At 38.3% G+C, this 24,653-nt stretch overlaps 1 protein-coding gene across 1 annotated transcript in view; it reads left to right on the forward strand.

The window, feature by feature from the left end:
* BANK1 (B cell scaffold protein with ankyrin repeats 1) overlaps positions 1-24,384 on the forward strand; it is a 368,388-nt gene extending 344,004 nt beyond the window's left edge. Inside the window, exons 12-17 of the mRNA XM_036764957.1 lie at positions 14,781-14,959; positions 19,157-19,220; positions 20,766-20,795; positions 22,264-22,319; positions 22,910-22,973; positions 23,248-24,384. Coding sequence (XP_036620852.1) covers positions 14,781-14,959; positions 19,157-19,220; positions 20,766-20,795; positions 22,264-22,319; positions 22,910-22,969 — 389 coding nt within the window. The 3' untranslated portion in view covers positions 22,970-22,973; positions 23,248-24,384. The remainder of the gene's footprint in view (positions 1-14,780; positions 14,960-19,156; positions 19,221-20,765; positions 20,796-22,263; positions 22,320-22,909; positions 22,974-23,247) is intronic.
* Positions 24,385-24,653: the final 269 nt, after the last annotated feature.

Below are 24,653 nucleotides of genomic sequence, written 5' to 3' on the forward strand. Positions count from 1 at the left end.
CAGTGGCTTGTATATTTGATTGTCCAAGAACCAGGCTATTTCATCACCAGAAGGTTGAGCACCAGGCAACACATTTTTTTCTTCAGCTAAAACAATTCATAAAGGCCATCTATTAAGGGGGGAAGATTTTAATCTACACAGATGCAGCAAGTATGAAATTAGGGACCCTTAAAGTACCTTAGAGATCATTAAGTCCCACCCTTTCACCTTATGGATCAGGATTGTGAGACTCAAAGAGGATAAATTGTTTGCCCAACGTTAAGGCTCTTAACTAATGGAGGATCCTGCTAGTGGGAATACTGTTGGGAGTACTCAATGGGGAACTTTCTATTTCTTTTACTACAGAAATAAAGTGATGAAACAATAGGAAAATCCTAGTATTGCAAAATTAAATGTAATGAGGATTTAATTAGGACAGCCTCTGATCCACCTGATTCATTCTCCAATCCACTAGATGGAATTACAGGTATGACACTTCCCCTGGGAGATAGATAGGTGTGGGACTTTTCTAAGAAAACCAAGAAAATGGGTTCCTGAAGAGAATCCCCAATTCCTACATAATCAACAACCTGAGGAGGGAGTTGAAGTATGATGGATAGAAAATAGATTCCTGTTCACTGTTTTAATTTACTTAAAAATAGAAGTTTTAAAAAATATAATCAACAGACTTCTAGATAATTAGGATATATAGTATTGACTTGTTCAGGCTAACTGATGCAATTCAATTTAAGAAATGTGTATTCATTTCTGGACATATAAAAGTGATTCACTCACTCTATACCCTCAAGGATCTTCCCATTTATTATTGAAGATAAACCATATACATTAATAACAATAGCAATAATAATAGCTAGCATTTGTATTCTACCTACTATGTGCTAGGAATTATGCTAAGTGCTTTACAAATATTATCTCATTTGTTTCTTATTATAGCCCTGAGTGGTAAGTGCTTGGCATGGAATTAAGAGGTTTTGAGTTCAAATCAGACCTCAGACACTTACTAGATATGTGACCCTGGGCAAATCACTTAACCCTGTTTGCCTCAGTTTCCTCATCTGTAAAATGAACTAGAGGAGGAAATCTTCATTTTACAGGTCAAACTGGGGCAGATATTAAGTCACTTGCCCATAGTCACACATCTAGTAAGCATCTGAGGTCAGAGTTGAACTCAAAACCTCTTAATTCTAAGCCAGTACTCTATCCACCGTTCCAACTATGATATAAGTATTAGTAATGAGATAAGTACAAAGGAAAGAAAAAAAGGGGCTATGAGAAATTTGAGGAAGACTTAAGGTTTTCAAGTGAAGGAAGGTTCTAAGGTTCTAATAGGGGCTGCTTCATGAAGGAGCTGTCACATGAGTTGGGCCTTGGAGGATGGCAAGAATGGAACATTTACCAGGAGAAAGCAGTTGATATAGTGCCCAGCTCTTAAGGGAGAGGCATCCTGAAGTTTGCCCCAAAAGTGTGTAAGCACAATGCATGGAAGGGTGTTTCATAAATGATTTTGAGTTAAATTATGTTGCTAGTCATAATAATAGATACTATCATAACTTCTGCAGTAATACATCAGGAAACCATAACTGAATAATAATAATAATAATAATAATAAATGATATGTATTTAGACAGCCCTTTACAATTTTACATGCAATATCACATTTGAGGCTTGTATTCCCACACTGTGAGGTAGGCACTACTGATATTATTTTAGAGCTCAGACAGCTGAGGCCCAGAAAGTCTAAATATGTTGCCCATGGTCACATAACTTGTAAGTGTCAAAGGCGGGATTCAAACCTATGAAAAATAAAGGATATTGTCCTTAGAATAATATTCTGAATACATGACAGTAGCTTAAAAGACCTTACTGAGTAATTAATGAGCTACCAGTTGCTCTAGATGGTTTGGTTTCTTCTTCTATGTGTTGCTTTTTGCTACCCTTCTCTTTCTTAAGGTAGAAAAGATGATATATTCATATTGTCAGTCTTTAATGCTAGTCTGCCTAATTGTCAATTCATCAGAATTTTGAGCTTTTTAATAGAACATCCTAAGTCTGTACCATGTCAATCCCCTCCTCAAAAACTCCGATGTCTCCTAATTACCTCAAGAATCAAATATAAAGTTCTTCACATGCTTCACAAACCTTCGCAGACTTATTATGCAAGCCTATGTGTTGTTCCTCTTACAAGATCCTCCTCCTGTCCCCATCCTTTTGCTATTCCCCATGCTTGGAACACATTCCTCTCTCACTCTTATTTCTTAGAATTTCTTGCTTCCTTCAAAAAATAGCTCAAGTGCTGCCTGCCTCCCACATCTGGACTGTTCCTGAGCCCTTCAGATGCTAGTGTCCCCCCAAAATTACTGTGTATTTATTTTGGTTGAGACTTGACATTTCATGAAAATGAGACACTCCTAGGGAGGAAACACCTTTTCTTACCTTTCTAGTCAAACAGTTATTACAGAAATTGAAAAGTTAAGTAATAATAGTAATAATGATAATAATAGCTAATATTTATATATCACTCATTATTCTTGGCACTGTGCTTTGTGCTTTGCAATTATTACCTCCTTTGATCCTCACAAAGATGGATGAGGAAACTGAGGCAAAGAGAGGTTAAGTGTCTTACCCAGGGTCTTAAAGCCAGTATATGTCAGAGGTGGCATTTGAACCAAGGTTTTCTTGATTTTGAGGCTAGCTCCATAGGACTCATTTTGTATTGTCTCTCATTTTGTATTTAGTCATATGAGTACATGTTGTTTCGTCCATGGAGAATAAATTTTTAAAGGCAGGAAATGGTTTTGCTTTTGCCCAGAACCTAGAAACCTCATACATTTAATAATTGCTTGCTGATTGACTGGTTTCTTTAAAAACAAAAAGGAAACAAAAATAGTAGGAGCCGAACATGAGTGTCAGTCTATGGAGATTATCACTAAATGAATGGCTATCTCACAATGATGCTGATTACAGCCTCCTCTCAATTATCCCGTTACTAATTATGAGTTCCTTAGTTTCCCAACCTCTGAACTCCTCCCTGTCTCTTTGGCATCCCCCTATCTGTTAGAACCACCAACAGAGCCCAGTCAGAGAAAACTAACATAAATCATACGTAAGCCAGTTTGATTATTTTTTTCAGTAGCTGGAGTCAGGAGCTTTGAGAGAGGTGAATAAAATGATATACAAGAGTGAAGGTTGGGTGTCATATGTGGATTGTTAGCACTGTGTCTGATTAGCAGAGGGGTTTCTCCGTGGAGGCTCATTTTATGACAGTTTCCATAAGGAAAGAAGATTTCAGCTTCATGGGTGAGTTGGTAGAAGAAAACTCACCATCAGCCAGAGGAGAAACAAGCATGAGGCTCTGGGGTAACAGATACAATCTAGGAAAGACGCATCTATACACACTAACCCTTGTATGCCCACTATCTAGTGAGAATGCCCTTAAAATGATTTCCAAACTAATAGGAGCTGGTATCAGGCATGACATAGGTAGCCCATCATGCCTTGTTTAACCACACCCCTACAGGATATAGCAGTGACTAACATTAAGCCATAAATGAAAATTTGACTAAATTATAATTATCAGGTTTGGTAAATCTCGTGCCAGTCACCACGGTCATACGATTAACCCAAATTAACAGAAAATCAGCGTAAACTATGTTTAAGCACTCAATGTCAATAAAGCAGGGATGCTACCTAGAATTGTAGTGCAATTCAGCTCATGATTTTTGACTTTGAATTTGAGCTTGGGGCTTTGTCAAGAGCAAGTGCTGTGTGGAGCAGATTCTCAATTGCTAACTATGTCTTTTGCTGCTGAACCAGTAAGCCCTACGGCTTAGTTGCGTTCCTCCAGTTCCCTGGGGATTACATGCTCCATCATCCCTGAAGAAAAGGATTTAGAATATAGAATGTGTTGACATCTTGTTAGTTCATGTGGCACAGAACTTCCAAAAAGAAAAGACAAGACAAGAAAGATCTTGAAAGAGTCGAGATAATTGCCAATTGGACTCTGGTGTATGTGTGGGAAATATTGCATAGCTTCAGAAAGTAAATGCTCTCAAGGCTGGTTTTCCTAAAAATGACACCCGATTCATTTTTAGGTCTCCTCTAATTTAACATCCTGCCAAAGTTCTTCCAAGGTCCAAGCAGTCATGCATGGCAGAATTGAATAACTCAGGGAATCAAACAGGTGCCTTATCCCCAGTGGCTGGACCAGTCACTCAGATCTGAGCCTAGCAGTCTCATTCTACCAAAAAGGGATGCCCTCACACACCATGGCCAACTCAAGGGATTCATCAGCTTGGCCAACAATAGCAAACATGGGCTTCTGTATGGTGAAAGAGAAAAACAACTCTGGTGAGAAAAAGTTTCACTGTAAAATGTGTTGTGAATAAACAACCTTGAAGGAGGAAAGAGGGAATCCTAATTTCCATTAATGTTGAAATACTTGTTAAAATCCCGCAGACATCAGTCTGATCACCCTTCAATTTGAATAGTAATGTCGCAGAACCATCTTATCTTGCTTGGAGTTGAAAAAAGATGTTAAGGGTCCTTAAGACTTACCCATATCTGGACACTTGGGAAATGATCATATAGCCCCTAGGCACAAGATTTAGAGTCAGGAAGAGTGGAGTTCAAATTTGTCCTCATGCAATTACTAGTTCTGCAGCCCTGGTCAAGTCCTTTAGACTCTCAGGTTCCTTATCTGTATAATGGGGATAATAATAGCACCTACCTCTCAGGTTGTTGTGAGAGTCTAATTAGATAATATATGTAGAGAGTGCTTTGCAGGCTTAAAAGTGTTGTATAAATGCTACCTACTATTATGCAGCAGCTAGGTGGCTCAGTGGATAGAACTTTGGGCCTGGAGTGCGGAAGACCTGAATTTAAATCTGGTCTCAGCCACTTACTGGCTGTACGACTGGACAAGTTACTTAACCCTACTTGCCTCAGTTTCCTCATCTGCAAAATGAGCTGGAGAAGGAAGGGCAAACCACTCCATTATCTTTGCCAAGAAAATGCTAAATAGGGTCACAAATTGGGGGATACAACTAAACAACAACTATTATCATCATTGTTATAAAAAGTCCTCCAGTGACAGGGAATTTTTTTTCTTCAAAAAAATTTATTAACCCTTTTTGTTTCTACACCATTGTCATTCCCAGCATGCACTCGTTTTTCCTCATGGAACCCTCTCTTATAACATGGAAACAGTAGCAATGTCTGATAATACATAAATCAATCATCAATCAACAAGTATTTATTAAGATCCTACTATGTGCCAAGTGCTAGAGATACAAAGACTAGAGGGAAAAAAGATGACTTCAAGAAGCTTCCATTGTATTGAGGTAAATAGCATGTAAATATATATATACATATATATATAATGTATATAACATGTATGAAATAACTACAAGACTGAGTGGGTAGAAGTACATTTTTATCATCCATCCTCAACTTATTAATTATGGAATATAAGGTAGGCATGGAGCCTCAATAATGAGAGGCATGATATCAAATAAAATGGGAAAGGTGCCATGAGAGCCAGATTGTATAGGGTTTTAAATAGGGGAAGCTAAGTGACTCAGTGACTCAGGCTCTGGACCTTGAGTAGGTAAGACATGAGTTCAGACACCTGCTGATACTTGCTAGCTGTGTGACCCTGAGTAATCATTGTCTGCATCAGTTTCCTTATCAGAGTTGTTGTGAGGATAAAATAAGATAATGTTCAGAAAGTGCTTTTCAAAACTTAAAGAACTATATAAATGGGGGCAATTATCCTTAAAAGCCATTCTGAGGAGTTTGCATTTTATGCTAGAGGCAAAAAGTAGTCATTAAACAATTGTATTTTTTAATTTTTTTTCAATTAGCAAACATTTATTTTTTCTTCCTGTCTCATCCCTACTCCTACTGGAAAAAAAGAAAAAGACATAGTACGATCACTAGCAAGAATGGTGAAATCAAGTAAGAGTTTTTAAACATGAAGAAGATGTGGGTGCCTCCCCTCCCCCTCTTCCCACCCCACCAAACACATACACACATACTCAGGAAACTCCAATAGCTCTCTTTCTCCTTCAGGATTAAATATAAAAATCCTCAGCTTAGGTTTTTTTTTTTTTTTTTAATGCAATTTATTTATTTAACATATTTGGTTTTCAGCATTGATTTTCACAACATTTTGAATTACAAATTTTCTTCCCATTTCTACCCTCCCCCCCACTCCAAGATGGCTTATATTCTGGTTGCCCTGTTCCCCAGTCAGCCCTCCTCTCTATCATCCCCCTCCCCTCTCATCCCCTTTTCCCTTCCTTTCTTGTAGGGCAAGATAAATTTCTACGCCCCATTGCCTGTGTATCTTATTTTTTAGTTGCATACAAAAACTTTTTTTGTTTTTGAACATCTGATTTTAAAATTTTGAGTTCCAAATTCTCTCCCCTCTTCCCTTCCCACCCACCCTCCCTAAGAAGTTGAGCAATTCAACCTAGGCCACACATGTATTATTATGTATAACCCTTCCACAATACTCATGTTGTGAAAGGCTAACTACATTTTGCTCCTTCCCAACCCATCCCGCTTTATTGAATTTTCTCCCTTGACCCTGTCCCCTTTCCAAAGTGTTTGTTTTGATTACCTCCACCCCCATCTGCCCTGCCCTCCATCATCCCCCTGCCTTTTTTTTTTTATCTTCCTCCCTCTTCTTTCCTGTGGGGTAAGATACCCAACTGAGTATGTATGGTATTCCCCCTCAGGCCAAATCTGATGAGAGCAAGGTTCACTCATTCCCCCCTCACCTGCCCTCTCCCCTCCTCCCATAGAACTGCTTCCTCTTGCCACCTTTATGCGAGATAATCCACCCCATTCTATCTCCCCCTATCTCCCTCTCTCAGTATGTTACTTTCTCATCCCTTAATTTCATTTTATTTCTTTTAGATATCTTCCCTTCATCTTCAACTCACCCTGTTTCTGCTCTCTCTCTTTTACATATATATATATAAACACATATACATATATATACACATACATACACATACATACATATACACATAGATATATACATACATACACATTCACTTATATATATACATAAACATATATACATATATATATATATATACATATACACATATATATATATATGCATATTCCCTTCAACTACCCTAATACTGAGGTCTCATGAATCATACTCATCATCTTTCCATGTAGGAATGTAAACAAAACAGTTCAACTTTAGTAAGTCCCTTGCAATTTCCGTTTCTTGATTACCTTTTCATGCTTCTCTTGATTCTTGTGTTTGAAAGTCAAATTTTCTATTCAGTTCTGGTCTTTTCACTGAGAAAGCTTGAAAGTCCTCTATTTTATTGAAACTCCATATTTTGCCTTGGAACATGATACTCAGTTTTGCTGGGTAGGTGATTCGAGGTTTTAATCCTAGCTCCATTGACCTCCGGAATATCGCATTCCAAGCCCTTCGATCTCTTAATGTAGAAGCTGCCAGATCTTGGATTATTCTTATTGGGTTTCCACAATACTCAAATTGTTTCTTTCTGGCTGCTTGCAGTATTTTCTCCTTGATCTGGGAGCTCTGGAATTTGGCAACAATATTCCTAGGAGATTTCTTTTTGGGATCTACTTGAGGAGGCGATCGATGGATTCTTTCAATTTCTATTTTGCCCTGTGGCTCTAGAATATCAGGGCAGTTCTCCTTGATAATTTCCTGAAAGATGGTATCTAGGCTCTTTTTTTGGTCATGGCTTTCAGGTAGTCCAATAATTTTTAAATTCTCTCTCCTGGATCTATTTTCCAGGTCAGTGGTTTTTCCAAGGAGATATTTCACATTGTCTTCTATTTTTTCATTCCTCTGGTTCTGTTTTATAATATCCTGATTTCTCATAAAGTCACTAGCTTCCATTTGCTCCAATCTAATTTTTAAAGTAGTATTTTCTTCAGTGGTCTTTTGGACCTCCTTTTCCATTTGGCTAATTCTGCCTTTCAAGGCATTCTTCTCCTCATTGGCTTTTTGGAGCTCTTTTGCCATTTGAGTTAGTCTGTTTTTTAAGGTGTTGTTTTCTTCGGTGTATTTTTCAGTATTTTTTTGGGTCTCCTTTAGCAAGTCATTGACTTGTTTTTCATGGTTTTCTCGCATCCTTCTCATTTCTCTTCCCAATTTTTCCTCTACTTCTCTAACTTGCTTTTCCAAATCCTTTTTGAGTTCTTCTATGGTCTGGGGCCAGTTCATGTTTTTCTTGGAGGCTTTGGTTGTAGGCTCTATGACTTTGTTGTCTTCTTTAGGCTGTATGTTTTGGTCTTCTTTGTCACCAAAGAAAGAATCCAAAGTCTGAGACTGAATCTGGGTGCGTTTTCGCTGCCTGGCCATATTCCCAACCAACTAACTTGACCCTTGAGTTTTTCAGTGGGGTATGACTGCTTGTAGACTAACGAGTTCTATGTTCTACGTTTGGGGGGGAGGTGCCAGCTCTGTCAGAGCCGCACTCCTCCTTCCCCAAGGACCCCCAGTCCAGACTGGGCTTAGATCTTCAGCAGGCTGTTGCACTCCTGCTCTGATCTGCCACTTAATTCCTCCCACCAGGTGGGCCTGGAGCCGGAAGTAACAACAGCTGTAGCTGCCCCACCTCCGCTGCCCCAGGGGCTGGAAGCCGAACCGCGAACTCCTTCCACTCCCGCAGCTTTTCCCACTAACCTTCTCTGCAGCCTTTGGTGTTTGTGGGTTGAGGGGTCTGGTAACTGCCGCAGCTCACATATTCAGGGTGCTAGAGCCCCCTCCGCCCGGCTTCTGGTCTGGATGGTCCAAGTCGCTCAGGCTGGGCTCTGCTCCACTCGTTCCCAGCTCCCAGCTCCCAGCTCCCAGCTCCGTGTGGAATAGACCTCACCCAGAGACCATCCAGGCTGTCCTGGGCTGGAGCCCTGCTTCCCTCTGCTGTTCTGTGGGTTCTGCCGTTCTAGAATTGGTTCAGAGCCATTTTTATAGGTTTTTGGAGGGACTCGGGTACGGAGCTCACTCTAGTCCGTGCTTACCAGCCGCCATCTTGGCTCCGCCCCCTCTTCTATTTCTCAGCTTAGGTTTGAAAGCCTTTCATATTCTAAGTAACTTTCCTTGAGTTACACAGATTGTAACTGGCAGAGCCAGGATTCAGTCCTAGACCTTCTGACTCTTTACTTTACCGTGGGATATTTATCCTGGGGAAGAAACTTCTCCATCAGTAGCACCATTTTTTAAACAAATTTTCAACCTTAGAGCCATTCTTGGCCCTTACCTCTCTCTCTCTCTCTCTCTCTCTCTCTCTCTCTCTCTCTCTCTCTCTCTCTTCCCTTCTTCACATTGGTTGCTGCGTCTTGTAGATCCTATATAAGATGGGAAGAGATTGAAGATTAATGAGACAGTAGTTGTGTGTGGGCCTTAGTATTCCTCATCCCGTGGTTAACATTATGCAGATTTTTTTAAACATTCCTTCAGGTGTCCCCCTCAGTTTCACCCTTTGTCTCTATCCTATTAAAATCTGAGCTTATTCACGAGCTTCTTATCAAGTGACTTCAGTGTTTGTTGACACCTTACTCATCCTACCTCATTGAAATCATTCTTGATAACTTCCCATTCCTCAGAACACATAGAATCATTTCTGTCTTTCTTCTAATCTCTTCAAAGTCTGCTGTCCCTAAGTCTCAGGGACATGTCTTAATATGCACAATATTTGGCTCTTATCTTTTCAAATATTCAAGTGGAATGGTCATTTTTCCACATTGTTTCCTTCATCTTCGTTTTTCCAGACATTTCTACTTTATTGATCATATTGAGATCCAGATTAATAGTTTCCTTCAAGATTTTTTCTACTTTCTAAAAGATCAAATAATCAAGCAAGTCAAGAATGTATCAGATTTATCCAGACACTTTCTAGGACATAAAATATCAGTGCTTTAATTGTTAAATATTATCAATAATACATTATTAACCTAATACTTTACAATGACTTTGACAAATAAAATAGGGGATACTATAAAGAAAAATATCCCCAAATGTCTTATATACTTCTGATCCCTTAATAACATTGATGATAGAATATACACCTGTCCTAAGTATGCTTTTCCCAGTCCAGAGTGAAAATGATACAACAATATGCTGAGGACAGCTAAGACCACACCAAGGTGTTTAGAAGCAACAACCATTTGAGGATAGCTGGATGCTCCCCCCACCCCCCAAAACTAAAGAGTGGGTGAGACATTTAATAGCAGGTTGAGGATTCTAATCACAAGAGCTTCAGATTGAAAAGAGTAAAGGAGAGGGAAATTGTCTATGTATATCTGCCACATTAGATACTATAAATTAGGAGTTCTTAACCTGAGGCCCATTGACAGATTTAATGGAGCCTCTAAGATTGGAAACATAAAAAAATTACATTTTTATTTTCACTTAACCTAACTGAATTTCCTTCAATTATCTGAATATATTATTTGAGTGGTCTATAATACACACAAAAAATGGTTAACAACCCCCATATAAGGAGTAGTTTGAATGTAGGATAAAAAATACTAGTTGAGAAATTCACAAAGAGGTATTATCTAAGAGCAATATGTCCCATGACCTCTGAAACTAATATGACAAATGTACAAAGCAGAGATAACAAGTAAGGTAAACTAGATATCCAAATGCAAGAAAGCATATTTGACCTCACAGCTATCATTGGTACTTGGTAAAGTAAGATTAGTAACTACAACATTGTTCTAAAAGGATGCTTAATTCAAAAGAAACAGGATAGGTTAAAGCAATTTGGGGGTTGGGTAGCATTTTGTATGAAAGGCGTGTTTTTGTGAAAGAATTTCAGGACTAGAAAGGTTTAAATAGTGTGAAGAACATCTGGGTAAAGATCAACAGAGGCACAAACAGAAGCAATATAGTCACTGATGTTTTCTATGAACAACCTAGAAAGAAAAAGAAAGTAGATGAAGAGTTTAAGAAAGAGATCACAAAACCTGTCATGGTGACACAATATAGTAATTATTGAGGACTCTGATTCAATATACATCTGTTGAAGCAGAGCAGCCAAACATTTCTTGACTTGCTTTAATGATAATTCTATCATTCAATAGGTACAGGAATAATTCATTTTGGCACGGGAAATGATGAAAGATGACTGCTTCCTCATATGGAAATCTATAAGAGAGAAGATGAGGAAAGCCAGGCGTGGTCTGAATTGCACCTTGGGTTTTAGGAAAGCAAAGGATAGGAGTGATCAGTAATATCCCATGGACTAAATTATACAAGGGAATTCAACTTAGGAGAGATGGGAAGAGTTCAGCAATGATATTCTCAAGACAAAAAAGAGAGGAAATGAGAAATTGCCTAAATATAAGGATGTGGAAGCACCGGAAACTTGGGAACAAATTTAATTTGCTAAAAAAAATACAGACAATAGAAGCAAGTACAGTTAGCTGCAGGGTGGCACAGTGGATAGAGTGCTAGAAGGAAGACTCATCTTCCTTCCAGCCTCAGACACTTACTCACTGTGTAACACTAGGCAAATTCCTTAACCCTGTTTGCCTCAGTTTACTCATCTGTAAAATGTCTTGGAGAAGAAAATGGCAAATTACTCCAGTATCTTTGCCAAGAAAACCCAAAATAAGGTCACGAAAAATGGGACACAACTGAAAAACAACTGAACTGCCAACAAAGGATGAATACAAAAACATACAAAAGTGTGTAAGAATAATGTCAGAAGGATAACTCAGAATGAACTAAGCCTGATAAAATTAAAAACCAAAAAAAGAGGTTTTTTTAAAGCAATATTGGAATAAAGGAGAGAATTAAAGGGTGGAGATATTGTTTGAGGTGGATAATGTAGTGACAGCTCAAGTCAAAAAGAAGAAAAAGCTTACCCAGCTTTCATTATGTTTCTGTTTCCCCTTCCAAAGAGAAGTATCTTCGGATTGTAAAGAATGAAACAAACAGTAGATAAGAAGAAGTTTATACACAAGAAATCAAGGGAGAGAGAACCAAACTGCCCTCGACAATTTCAAGTCACCAACCCAGATGAACTATACTCTAGGGTCCTAAAAAACTGGCAAGTGGTACGTTACACCTCTCATAGAGGGTATGTGGACTCAGCAGGTCAGGTTTCCCAGAAAAAGACCACCACCATGAAATTACACTCAAATTCTCTCAGAGCCCTAGAGCAAAACGTTGTGAGAGAATATACTTTTACTCACCACTTTAACTCTGAACTAAAAATCAGTATTTTATTTATACAATCGATCACTCATGAGAGTAATACTTTTTACATCTTAAACAGAACCATGTATTTAACTATAAAGCAAAAGAAATAATAACATCCACATGTACTGAAGTCAATGCATAAATTATAAATACACCCCAGCCCTTACAATAAACTTGGAAAGAGAATCCCATGACTCTTTACTTATCCCTGTATTATTCAAAACTTTTATCAATAACTTAGGTAAAAACATAGATGAAATGCTTACCAAATCTGTAGACAGCTAGTAGTAATAAATATGCAGTAGAAGACAGAATTAAGATCCCCAAAATTCTTGACAACCTATATTGTTGGACAAACTTTATTATGAAGAAATGGAACAGGGAGAGATGTAATACTCTTAGATTAAAAAAATCAATTTCGCTAGCACAAGACAGGGAAATCATGGCTAGCCAGAAGTTTATCTAACTCAAGAAAAGGAATTTGGGTGGACTACCACTCTAATAGCTAACAGTGTAACATGGAAGCAAAAAAGCAAATGTAGCATTAGGTTACGTTAAGGGAGGAATATTGAGCAGATCTGGGCAGGCGACAGCCTTCCTATACTTTGTCCTGGTCTGACAGCATTGGTTTAGTTTCTTCACCACATATTAAGAGTAATATGGATAAGCTTCAGAATAAAGCAACCAGGATGGTAAAGGTCTAAAGGTCATGCCATATGAAGATTGGTTAAAAAAAACCCTGGGATATTTATCCTAGAGAAGAGAAATCTTAGTTTAGGCCATGAGATCTGTGTTCAAATATTTGAAGGGTTGTCACAGAAAGGAAGGATTAGACTTTTCTAGTTTAGCCCAAGAAGATAAAATAAGGAGCAGTTTAGTGAATGTGGCAAAGAGGAAGGCTTTCACCTGTGTAAAGAAAAACTTTCTTTCAGTGACAGCTGTCTAAAAGTGGGATTGGCTGCCTTGGAGGATTCTGGATTATATTCTTTACTGGAGATGTCCAAACAAACACTCTATGTCCACTTGGAGAGGATGATGTTGAAAGGATTCTTACTCAGAGCAAATTTTACTAGATTACTGCTAAGGTTACTTCCAACTCTGAAATCATTTGATTCACCATCATTCACTGGTGACTCACTATTTCTGTGGAAGTGGGGAAAGGGGGCTATAAAACTGTGCATACACTTTGATCCAGCAATACCACTGCTAGGTCTGTATCCCAGAGATATCCCCCCACCCGGCCAAAAGAAAAGGAAAAAGAACCTATTTGTACAAAAATATCTATGGCAGCTCTTTTTTTTGCAGTGGCTAAGAATTTGGAAATCGAGGATGGTCATCAACTGGGGAATGGCTGAATAAGTTGTGGTATATAATTGTAATGGAATACCATTGTGCTGTGAGAAATGATGAGCAGGATGCTTTCAGAAAAATCTGGAAAGACTTAAATGAAATGATGCAAAGTGAAGTGAGCCGCACCAAAAGAACATTGTACATAGTAACAATACATAGTAACAACAATATTGAACAGTGAAAAACTAAGAATAACTTGGTTATTCCCAGCAATACAACGATCCAAGACAATTGAAAAGGATTCATGATGAAACATGCTATCTGCCTCCAGAGAAAGAACTGATATTGTCTAATACAAAGTGAAGCATATTATTCTTCTCTTTCTTTTATCTTCCTTCCTTTCTTTTTTTTCAAGTCTTCTCATGTAAAATGACTAAAATGAAAATATTTTACATGATTGCACATGTATAACCTATATTGGATTGCTTACAGTCTCCAGGAGGAGGAGAGGAGAAAGGGAGGAAGGAACAGAATTTAGAGCTCAAAACTTTAAAAAATATATATTTAAAATTATTTTAACATTTTATTGGGGGAAAATAAAATATTGTTTTTAAAAAGAAGTTAGAAAAGAAGGGAAAAAGTATTTATTAAGAGCCTACTATCTGCCAGGAATCATGCTAAGTGTTTTATAAATATAATCTTATTTGATTCTTGTAAAAACCCCTTTGAGGTAATACTATCATTAGCCCCATTTTATTGCTGAGGAAACTGAAACTGACACAGACAGAGGTAAAGTGACTTGCCCAGACTCACACAGCTGTAAAGTGTCTGTGGTCTGATTTGAACTCAGTTCTATACCTAGCACCACCCAATTGCCCCTAGTTGAAACATTTTGCCTCCTCAGAATATCCTCTTTCCCTGTCTTTTTCTTCTCATGTGCTGAATTAACAGAAAGAGTGGAATAGGGAAGCTAGATCCACATCACATCCTCTAATGTTTCTGCATTTTCTATCCCTGCCTGTCTTAGATGGCTAGTCAGATGCCAGTGAACAGCTTAGTCAGCCAACAACACAAAAGAAAGGGGAAGTGATTATCTCCCTAGAGAGTGAATTCCATATTTTTAATGCCCCATGAATGTTTCAGGGTCTCAATTGTTATAAATCACCTGCAATGATCTACTTTGCAACTGCTAACGAATATTTAAGGGGAGAGAGAAAGCATAAAATGTCCAAATATTGACTGATGTTTCAAAATTCTCTCCCTTGTACCAATCTAGATAGAATTATCATGGACAATCAACGCTGTTCTGCCCTGAAATGTTGCATTCCCTCTGGCCAAGAAGAACTCATACTTTTACAGGAAAAAGTAAAAACTGGAGAAATTTCTATGGATGAAGCTTTGAAGAAATTCAAACAGTGGCAAACCGAAAAAAGTGGACTTGAAATTATTCAGCAGGTAACCAGGCCCCACATCTGTCCCCAGTGATTATCTCTAGTCACTGAGCATCTAGTCCCTTAACTTTTAAACACTCAACACAGCCCAAAGCTATGATAAAGCAGGCCTTGAAATTTCTATCTATTCACAAACCAAATGCCTTGACACTTCTAAGGAAAAGCTTCTAAATAAGCACGCTCCAGATTTACAAACCATTGATGCATTTAATTCTGAAATGGTTTGCATCTGCATAAATATTTATTCAGCTCCTAAAGTTGATTTTTAACATATCTAAATGTTTCAAGAGAATCATTTCCAAGATTAAGTGAAAGGCAGTCAGGCACATCTGTGTAGACCCAACACCAAAAGAAAGAATAAATATACCAGACAATTAAAGAAATGGCTGGAAGATAAAACAGAAAATAATCCCAAAAGAAATTTACCATCCCCATTCTTAACTTTGTGTTAAGCTCCAAGGACAATTGTGTTTCTGGGGGTTTTATAAGAGTATTGATTATTTGTGCTCCATTTACCTAAGGCAGAATTACCCAGACTTTCTCATTTCATAGCATGGCATGCTCAGGGTCTTGATATTTTTTCACAGTCCTCCTAGTCCAGAAGAATACCTAACAGTTTCATTATTAAGTAACTAGGTTGAACATTTAAAATATCCAGTGGTGCCCTGTGAGTTAATACCATAGCACATTTAGGAACTGCAGACCTAAGGACTGTGTGGGCAACGAGAAAAAAATAAGTGAGTTTATGTCTGCAAGCCTTGGAAAGATCTGGAATTAGGCAGAATTATGACATTGAAAGGATTTCTTTTTTGTTTTTCCTTTCCCCAGAAACTTCCCATTTTACTTTTCTTTTTCTTTCTTTTTTGGCCCTTCTTCATGTGTTGGTAGTTCCCACCACCAAGGTAGCCTACATAATTCTGTTAGCTGAAGTGTAGGATTGATCTCCATGGAATATTCCTCTGATTCCAGAATTATTCCTCCCTCCTTCTTACCACAAAAAATTCCACTCTCTCAGTGCTCTTAAGGGAAGACAATTAATTAAATAACCCACACCAAATAAATGATTGATAAGAGTGTACTCTGTTGCCCATCCCAAAGAAAATTTCGCTTAAAAGAAAATATCTTTAGAAGTAATTAGTTAAGCAAAGGAACAAATCTCTAATTGTATTTTAGACTGTGTGGCAGCTGGGAAATCATTCAGAGCAGGGACTAGTCCTTAAATCACCTCAAATAAGCAAATGTCTACTCTTTATTTGCCTAAGGCCAGTCTTAGTTGTGGGGAAAGGTGGCTAGATCTGACTCTCTCCAGATTTCAAAGATGAATAAGCATTTTGGCAAGTCCAAGACTTTCTTAACAGAACGACAAAGGCTGGCAAATGTGCTTTGCCAAATAAATTCTAAAGGATAAAAAATATTTCATGACAGGCAGAGGAATTGTCAGCACTGTTTTCTCCCCATCCCCCAAAGCAAGGGTTCTGCTTCTAGCCCAGACCTTACAGCCATCATGCAGGAAAACAGGTCCTATGGCATCCCCAAGAACTAACTGCCAGCAAACATTCACATACAAGACAAGCAAGTTAGCCGAGCTAAAGCAGCAAGGCACTCTGAGGGAGAAATAAGAGGCAGTGCTTTCTGCCAAATCAAATCATTACCTCCACTATCACCCCCTCAGATCTTGATGGATACCATCTAGAATCCTGAAGCCAGTAATCTCAGAAATAGTAGTGTCCCCCCAAGCCCCTAGACCTGCTTCTAGCCTAGCCTTCCACAGATGTCATTGAAAGGAAGAAATCATTTTGAAGAAGGAGCCTACCTTTCTCATGACCACCAGCAACAATTTCTTACCAACTGCCATTAATAGGTAGATAGGAATAGAACCCCAAACCACCAGCCCTGCTTCTATCACAGCCGTCACAGCCATTATTTAGGGAAATACCTCCTTACAGAGGAGCGATCAGTCATCCCTACCAACTGAGACCCATAAAGGAGACTAGCCAGCCTAGTGAAATCAAAGCACCCTGATGGAGAGACAATTCAATCCAATCTAGTCAACATTTATTACCACTATATGCCAGGTACTATGCTAAGTGCTGGGGATATAAGTAACAAAAAGAAAGACAGTCATTTCCTCAAGGAGTTTACAATCACCTGGGGGAAGACACACACAAAAGGAAGCAGGACGAGGGGCTGGGGGAGAAGGCAGTAAACACCAGTAGAGTTGAAACCAGCCAAAGCAACAAATGAAAAGTGGAAGGAGCAGAAGGCAGAATGTACCAGGCAAGTCAAACCACCACCACTTTGACTACCATTTCCCCTCAGATGCTATTGGAGACAGCCCAGGACCCTGAACCCTACAGTCTTGAGAAGAGTAATGCTTTCAGCCCAGTGCTTTCAACCATCATCCTGGGAAGCAATTACTATGGACAAGCAGCCTAGGGATAGCTCCCCAAATACTATGGATACATATATTGAAGACCCAGAAAGTAAAGTTCTTGCTGCCCAAATCTTTAACATTGTCTGACATTTCAACATCAGGAACTATATATACAGGGTAAATTTGAGGCAATGTCAGAGGAAAGGTACTGGCATTAAGAGGGATAAGGAAAGGCTTCTGCATGCAGGCAGTATGATTTCAGCTAAGACTTGAAAAAAGCCAAGGAAGCCAAAAGGCAGAGATAAGGGGGTAGAAAACTCCAGGCATAAAGGAAGGCCAGTGAAAACACACAGAGTTGGGAAATGGAATGTCTTATTCAAGGAACAGCAAAGAGATCAGTGTCACTGGATCACAGAGTACAATGTGATGCAAAAACTTCTATTAGGTGCCTAAATATGTGCCAGGCACTGTACTGAATACTGGGGACAGTCTCTGCCCCCAAGGAGCTTACAATCTAATGAATGAAGACAAACACAAAAGGAAAAGGAAAAGAAGGACACTGTCAGAAGGTAGAAGAGTAGGTAGAAGAGATTACTGGCATCTTAAGCCCTCTATAAAGGGAGGAGCTTTTTATTCCCATCTTAATCAGAGAGGCAGAATCAACTGAACATATTGATGAGTTATGAGTAGCAAAGCTGAAGTCATCTCCATGAATGCATAAAGAGAAGTAAGATGTAAGTAAGACTAGAATGACTTACGAAGGGTTTTAAAAACCAAGCTGAGGGCAATAGGGAGCCACTGGAGTTTATTGAAAGGAGGAAGGAGGGTAGTGACATAGTCAGGCCTGTGGTTTAAGAAGATCATTTTTTTAACTTAGTAGAGAATGGAATATTGTGGGGAGAGACTTGAGGCAGGAAATCAACCAGAAGACTGTTCTAATACTCTGGGTACAAGGTGATAAGACCCTGAACTAGGGTGGTAGCAGTGTTCACAGAGAGAAGAGAGCCTAGGTGGGAGATACTGTGAAAGTAGAATCTACTACTACAAAGTAGAAACTACTATGACAATTTATTGTTGGTTGATTGGATTTGAAGGGTGGGAGAGAGTGGGAAGTTGAGGATGATAGCTAGGTTGTGTCCCTAATGACTGGGACAATGGTGGTGTCTGACAGTAATAAAGAAATCGGGAAGAGGGGAGAGATTGGAAGAAAAGATAATGAGTTCAGTCTGGGACATGTTGAGTTTCAAATGTCAGTTCAAGATATTTAAAAGGCATTTGGAGATGTGAGACTAGAGATCAGGAGAGAGATTAGGGCTGGATAAAGAGGTCTGAGAATCATCTTCATAGAAATGATAAATTGAATCTATGGTTGCTGATGAGATCACCAAGTGAAATAGTATAGAGTAGTGTCATAGAAATAATGAACGTGAACTTGGATAGACTTTGAGAGATGGTGGGGGATAGAAGGGCCTGGTGTGCCATGGTCATGAAGAATTGGATGCTAGTGATCAGTTGGACAACAAAATGAGGAGAAGAGGGACAAGGATAGAACCTTGGGGGGGTATAAAATATAAAATAATCAGAGATATAATTACATATTGCATGTTGGTTTGCATCCTAGTGGGTTGGGATCTGGGGCAGGGAGGGAAGGGAAAGAAGTAGAGCAGACCTTGTTTTGGGAGTTCCTACTTCTGTTCCTGAATACCTTTCAAGTGTCACTACAGCACAGAAGTTAACTCACTAAAAAAACATCTATTTCTGCATTCCATTTTATTCCATGACAAAACCACAATTATTAACATTTATTTGGGTATGTTTCTGCTTAAGGAAAAGTTACGACAGCTCCGAGACTGCATTATTGGGAAGAGACCAGAGGAAGAACACTTCTATGGTAAATTAAAGTTACTTACCATTTTTTAACCCAAGAGATAGATCTGAAAATCCTTAGCAAAGTTATTAGTTATTTGGAGAAGAGGAGCATAAATTTAGGGCTGGAAGGAACATCAGAAATCATCTAGTCCAATCCCATCATCTTACAGATGAAGAAACTCAGATCCATACAGATTGAGTTTTGCCACACAGCTAGTAATTGGTTAAGTCAGTATTCAGACCGAGGTCCCCTGACTCCAGATCCCAGGACTCTTTCTGCCATGCCTCTTTGGTGGTACTGTGAACTCATCAATGTTAGTACTTCCTCTGCCAGGGCAGATCACATGACATCCCCTCTTGCTTAATTTTTGTTCATGTTCTCCTCTAAATTCTCGACATGGGATCTATTCACTGTGTTAGGGAGTGTTCCTCTAGATCTCTTTGTGTGAATACCAATGGAATGCATAGGCAGCCCTTGTTCTTGCAGTGTGACTGACACATTAATTTCAACATCCTTAATGCTAGAGTTTCTGTGCTACTCTTCTTTAGGTATAGGATGTGTGTGCACCATGTGCTTCTGTTCTCTGGGTTTTTAATTCTTCTGTGTCTATAGTGTCCCATGACCAATAGCCATGCAATCATACTAACAATTAGTTATTATTACCAGTGTTAAATCATTGACCATTCATTTCATATGCTTCATAACTCTCTATTCCCCCTCTATCACATGGGTATGGTCTATTCTTAACCATCCATATTTTCTCAGGTTGTCTTCACACACATGCCAGCATGCTTTATGGAAGACTCCCCTTGCCAGTAATTACCACATGCTCAGCGAATGAAAAAGAAATTTAATGCTAGTCTAAAGAAACACAATTAAGAAGTTAAATTTACCCCACAAATCACAATGCTTCCCAAAGTCAGATATGAATTACCAGGACAACTATTACCAATGCTTCTCGACTCTTACCCCTGACCCCACTCACATAAAATGTTTAGAGCTGACTGAACCACTTATATGACCCTTAACTGTGCTGGAGAAGACCAGAAATTGACAAATTCATAAGTACCAGGGATGAATACCTTCAGTTATCGAGCACTGGTGTGTTCAAAGACTGAGAAAGGAAGAATACAAAATCACGATGACTATGATAGCTGATATTTATATAGCACGTAAAGGTTTGCAAAACACTACATATATATGTACATAAACACATGTTATATATGAATATATATGTATACACAGTACATACACACACAAACATAGGTAGATGATAGATAAAATCACATTTAAAAATAAGTAATGAAAAAAGAAAGAACCTTGTCCCTGCTCTCAGGGTGATTAAAAGACTACTTAAAATGTAGTGGTTTAGTATTAGAATTTTATTATTTTCTTTGTGATCCCATGCAAAATTTCTGAATCAATTCAAAGGGGGAAAGTGACTTCTAACAGGGATGTTAAGGGGGAGGGGAGAGCAGGGCAGGCGAGGGGAGGGTACAGCCAACACTTGTGCCCCTCAGAACAAACTGAGCAATATTAATTTCCATGTTTATTTTTGCTTTCCAGATAAAATCACTATTGTGCACCATCCAGATTGTAAGTATATCCAAAAAAGATGTCCAATCCATAAGTGTAAATAATTTGACACCCCCCAGCATCTCTGGTCTAATAGCAGCCATTGGTTACTCTAGTATTGTTTGGAAAGGGCTATCATCAGTGAATACTGAAAGAGAGTAGAGATGTTTGCAGAGGCACCAAGTTCACTTCAGCTACTTCACTTGACTTTTGTCTATCTCTGGCCTTGATTTTGAGGTTCAAATTTGCCTGGGCTACTGGTGCTGAGAGGGGTGGGGCAGAGTTCACAAAGAAGTGATGCTTCTTCATTAGCTCTATTCAGCCTCCAGGGTTTTGCCAAGTGACTAAAGCACAATATCCATCACTGTTTAGGGAGTACTAACAGAGCACTGGACCAGACGCTAACCCAATGAACAAGACATGATGCTTGGCCTCAAGACCAATATAACTTAAAGACAGAAGTAATCCTGATCCAAATGAAGCACCTATAAAATCCACATAAACAGTAAAATCTTAGAGGTTCTGGGTAGGTCAGTCAGTACCTTAGAGATCATCTATAGCCTCTTTTTTCTAAAAGATTGGAACTGTGATTTCATTGGTTTAGAGAATTCCTAGGGAAATGCACCTCCATCAATGCAAAATACTTATCACCCCCCCCCACCCATTTCAGAGACATTTGATGAGGATCTTTTTGTTCTATATTTAAAGCCTGCCCTACAGCTGTGGAAATTTTTAAAAAAGATATAAAAATGTTGGCATGATAGAAATTGATCATAGGATTAACAGCTGGAAGGAACTTTCAAGACTTCAAATTTAGGGTATAGGTCAGGTAAAGAAGCATCACTATCAAAAGCCATGGCAGGAAAATATCAATTAATTGACCACCATCTTTCTTGCATCACCCAAAGGAATTCTGAATACAAATTATTTCCTACCTATAAAATATATGGGCATGAGAGAGGAAAGTAAGAATAGGAGATGTAAAGAGAGAAAGACAGAGACAGAGGGAGGCAGACAGAGACAGAGAGAATAAATAGTGAGCCAAAGACTGGAAAGTAGTCTTTTCATGTCTTGGAGGTGAGGCAGAGATTGACTAATCTACCATTGGCCTTCATGGAAAGTCATAAAGGCAACTTTTTTCTTTTTTGTTTTATGAATAGCATAGTAGGGAAATAAACGAATAAAAATATAAATATTAAAGGCTAGATATAATTGCTAATTTCACACTGAAATGGGGCCTAGCTTAAGGATGGAGACACTAATGCCAAGGGGAAGAGAGATGCCAGGCTCCTCTTTTTGCTGCCACAATGAGGAGATAAACAAATCTTGTAACCTCTTTCCTTCCACCCATAGATCAACACATTTCATAATGTCATAGTTCCTTTTGGGTGACAAAGTTTTCAATCACTTACAGGTTTCCCTTCCTTATTCTCTGTCCATTCCCTATAAAATGAACTATAAATGTTAACATAAATTCTCTGTGTTTCAGTTAAAGATACTGCCCAAAATGAAAACATTTTGTATGGAACACCTGTTACCAATAAGGTATGTGTCGCTTTACCACAATTTATGCAAAACCAAAGGGAAAAAAGATTCCTGTTTGGGAGGCAATGAATAATAATGAATAAGAAAGAATAAAGAATGAATAAGAGAGCTTTGAGACATAATAGATGGCCTAAACTGGCTTTACCAAAGTGTAGCTTGACAAACTCTCTTTAAAATGAAAAATGAAAATAAAAAATATGTAAACTGCCCCTTAAAGGGCAGAGCTAAAGATTTAAGAACAAAGGGGCCTCCCACCTGTCTGTGATTGTCTGAGTAGTCTTTGCTTGACATAAGGAAGATCTATAATTCCTGAGAGTTTTTGAAAATGTTCTTATCAAACAAAGAATAGCCTACAAGACAAAAGGCCACATTAACTCAATGTAGTCATAAAGCAAAGAGTTTTTCAGACTGAAAGAGAGGATAAGAAAACTAAAATGTGTTTTATATATAGTTATATCATTATATATTTAAGCACATAGTAGGAATTTTAAAAAGTGATTGTTGACTGATTGCTATGACTATGGAAGACAGAGGTCATAGTCTAATGTCACTACTCTTGTCTGAGATGAAGATTTCCTTTTTTCTTTCAGCTTCCCCCTCGCCCCCAAGTAGATAAAGAGTATGGTTTCTGTTGGAGAAAAGATATTTAAGGAGGTAAAATATCAACTATATTTTGCATATTGATTGAAAAAACAAGGGGTAAGCCTATATAACCATGACTTGGTGAAAAATGGTCAACCAAGCACATTTGGAACTTTCAAATACTTCTTTGACTTTTCCTCTATGAATGAACACTTGTGACTTTACTGTTCTGAATGATTGATTCTTTGAAAAATTTGTAGATAGAGCTGTCACTAGATATTAGATGAAACATTTCTATTGTTAATCCATTATTGAATAATACATTTCCCTATCATTTTATTTTCAGAATATTCTACTGGAGCCTAAGGGTCTATAAATGGATCAAGTCTGTGTTTGGCTTATTTGATTTTTCAAAAGCAAGCTTATATTATGGCAAAAGAAATCTCTCCCTCCAGTTGCCCTTGAATATAAGAATTGTTACTATCAATCCAGAGTGGAAAAATGAACATTTCTGTCATTAAGACAAAATGATAATAATGGTTAGCATTCCTACAGGACTTTAAGGTTTGCAACATGATTTACAAATCTTATTTCATCTTATGCTCACAACAACTTTGGGAAATGGGTCCCTATTTTTATAATGAGGAAACATAGAGACAGAGGTTAAATAACTTGCCCAAGGTCACATAGTAACTATTAGAGGCCAGACTGGAATTCAGGTCTTGTGCCCTATCTACTGTGCCACCTAGCTGCCTCAAAATATGACAAATGTTATAATTTTGGTCTTTGAAAATACTTTCCATCTTACAATGTCAAATGCCAGCAGACCACCTAGCTCCCATTTTCACAAATGGGCAGAGAAGATAGATATGTGATTTTATCAATGTCAAGGTTGTTAATCCATGTCTCTTGAATTAAGCAAGACACCACTCCTTGCATCATTGGGGGAAAAGGAAGAAGTATGAGTGCTAATTTGGGCAACTTTAATTTTTGAAAGTATATTATTAGGATTTATTTTGAGCACAATAATGTAAAAAAACCCTGAAAGACTTCCTAAGTGTGATCAAAGCAGTCCCCAGTTGTGATTTCAGAAGCTTTCACCCATCTCCTGGCAGAGAAGTGAGAGACAAGTGGTATAAAATGAGATATACATCTGAAGATGTATGACCAATATGTTGATTTATCTCTCTTGACTACTTGTTTTGTTATAGGGAACAACTTCAATTGGGGGCGAAGAGAGAGTTATTGGATAGTGATAGATTTCATTGCAAAAAACACAATAAAACTTTTTTAAAATACACAGAAAAAAAACAAAAAAGGAACAAAAGGGGAGAAAAACAAATATGTTAAATTTAACATAAACTTCTTAAAACTATATGTAAAAGAAGCTCATAGGCAGCTAGAGGGTGCAATAGACAGAGTGCCATGTCTAGAGTCAGGAACACCTGAGTTCAAATCCAGATTCATATACTTCCTTGCTGTGTGACCCTGGGCAGGTCCTTTAACCCTCTGTTGCTCAGTTCCTCATCTGCCAAATGAGCTGGAGAAGGAAATGGCAAATCTTTCCAGTGTCTTTGCCAAGAAAAGCACAAATAGAGTCAAAAAAAGTTGAACCCAACTGAAAAAATGACTGAATGGAAAGTTCACGGTTTTTATGTAATCCTCTTCTTTGAATGTTTGTACTGATTATTTTATTGATATCCTAAAAGTTTAAAGAGTTTATAGGTCCATTTTCTCAATTCATCAAGTTGA

This window comes from Trichosurus vulpecula, chromosome 6, assembly GCF_011100635.1.
Source record: "Trichosurus vulpecula isolate mTriVul1 chromosome 6, mTriVul1.pri, whole genome shotgun sequence".
NCBI classification, from domain to species: domain Eukaryota; kingdom Metazoa; phylum Chordata; class Mammalia; order Diprotodontia; family Phalangeridae; genus Trichosurus; species Trichosurus vulpecula.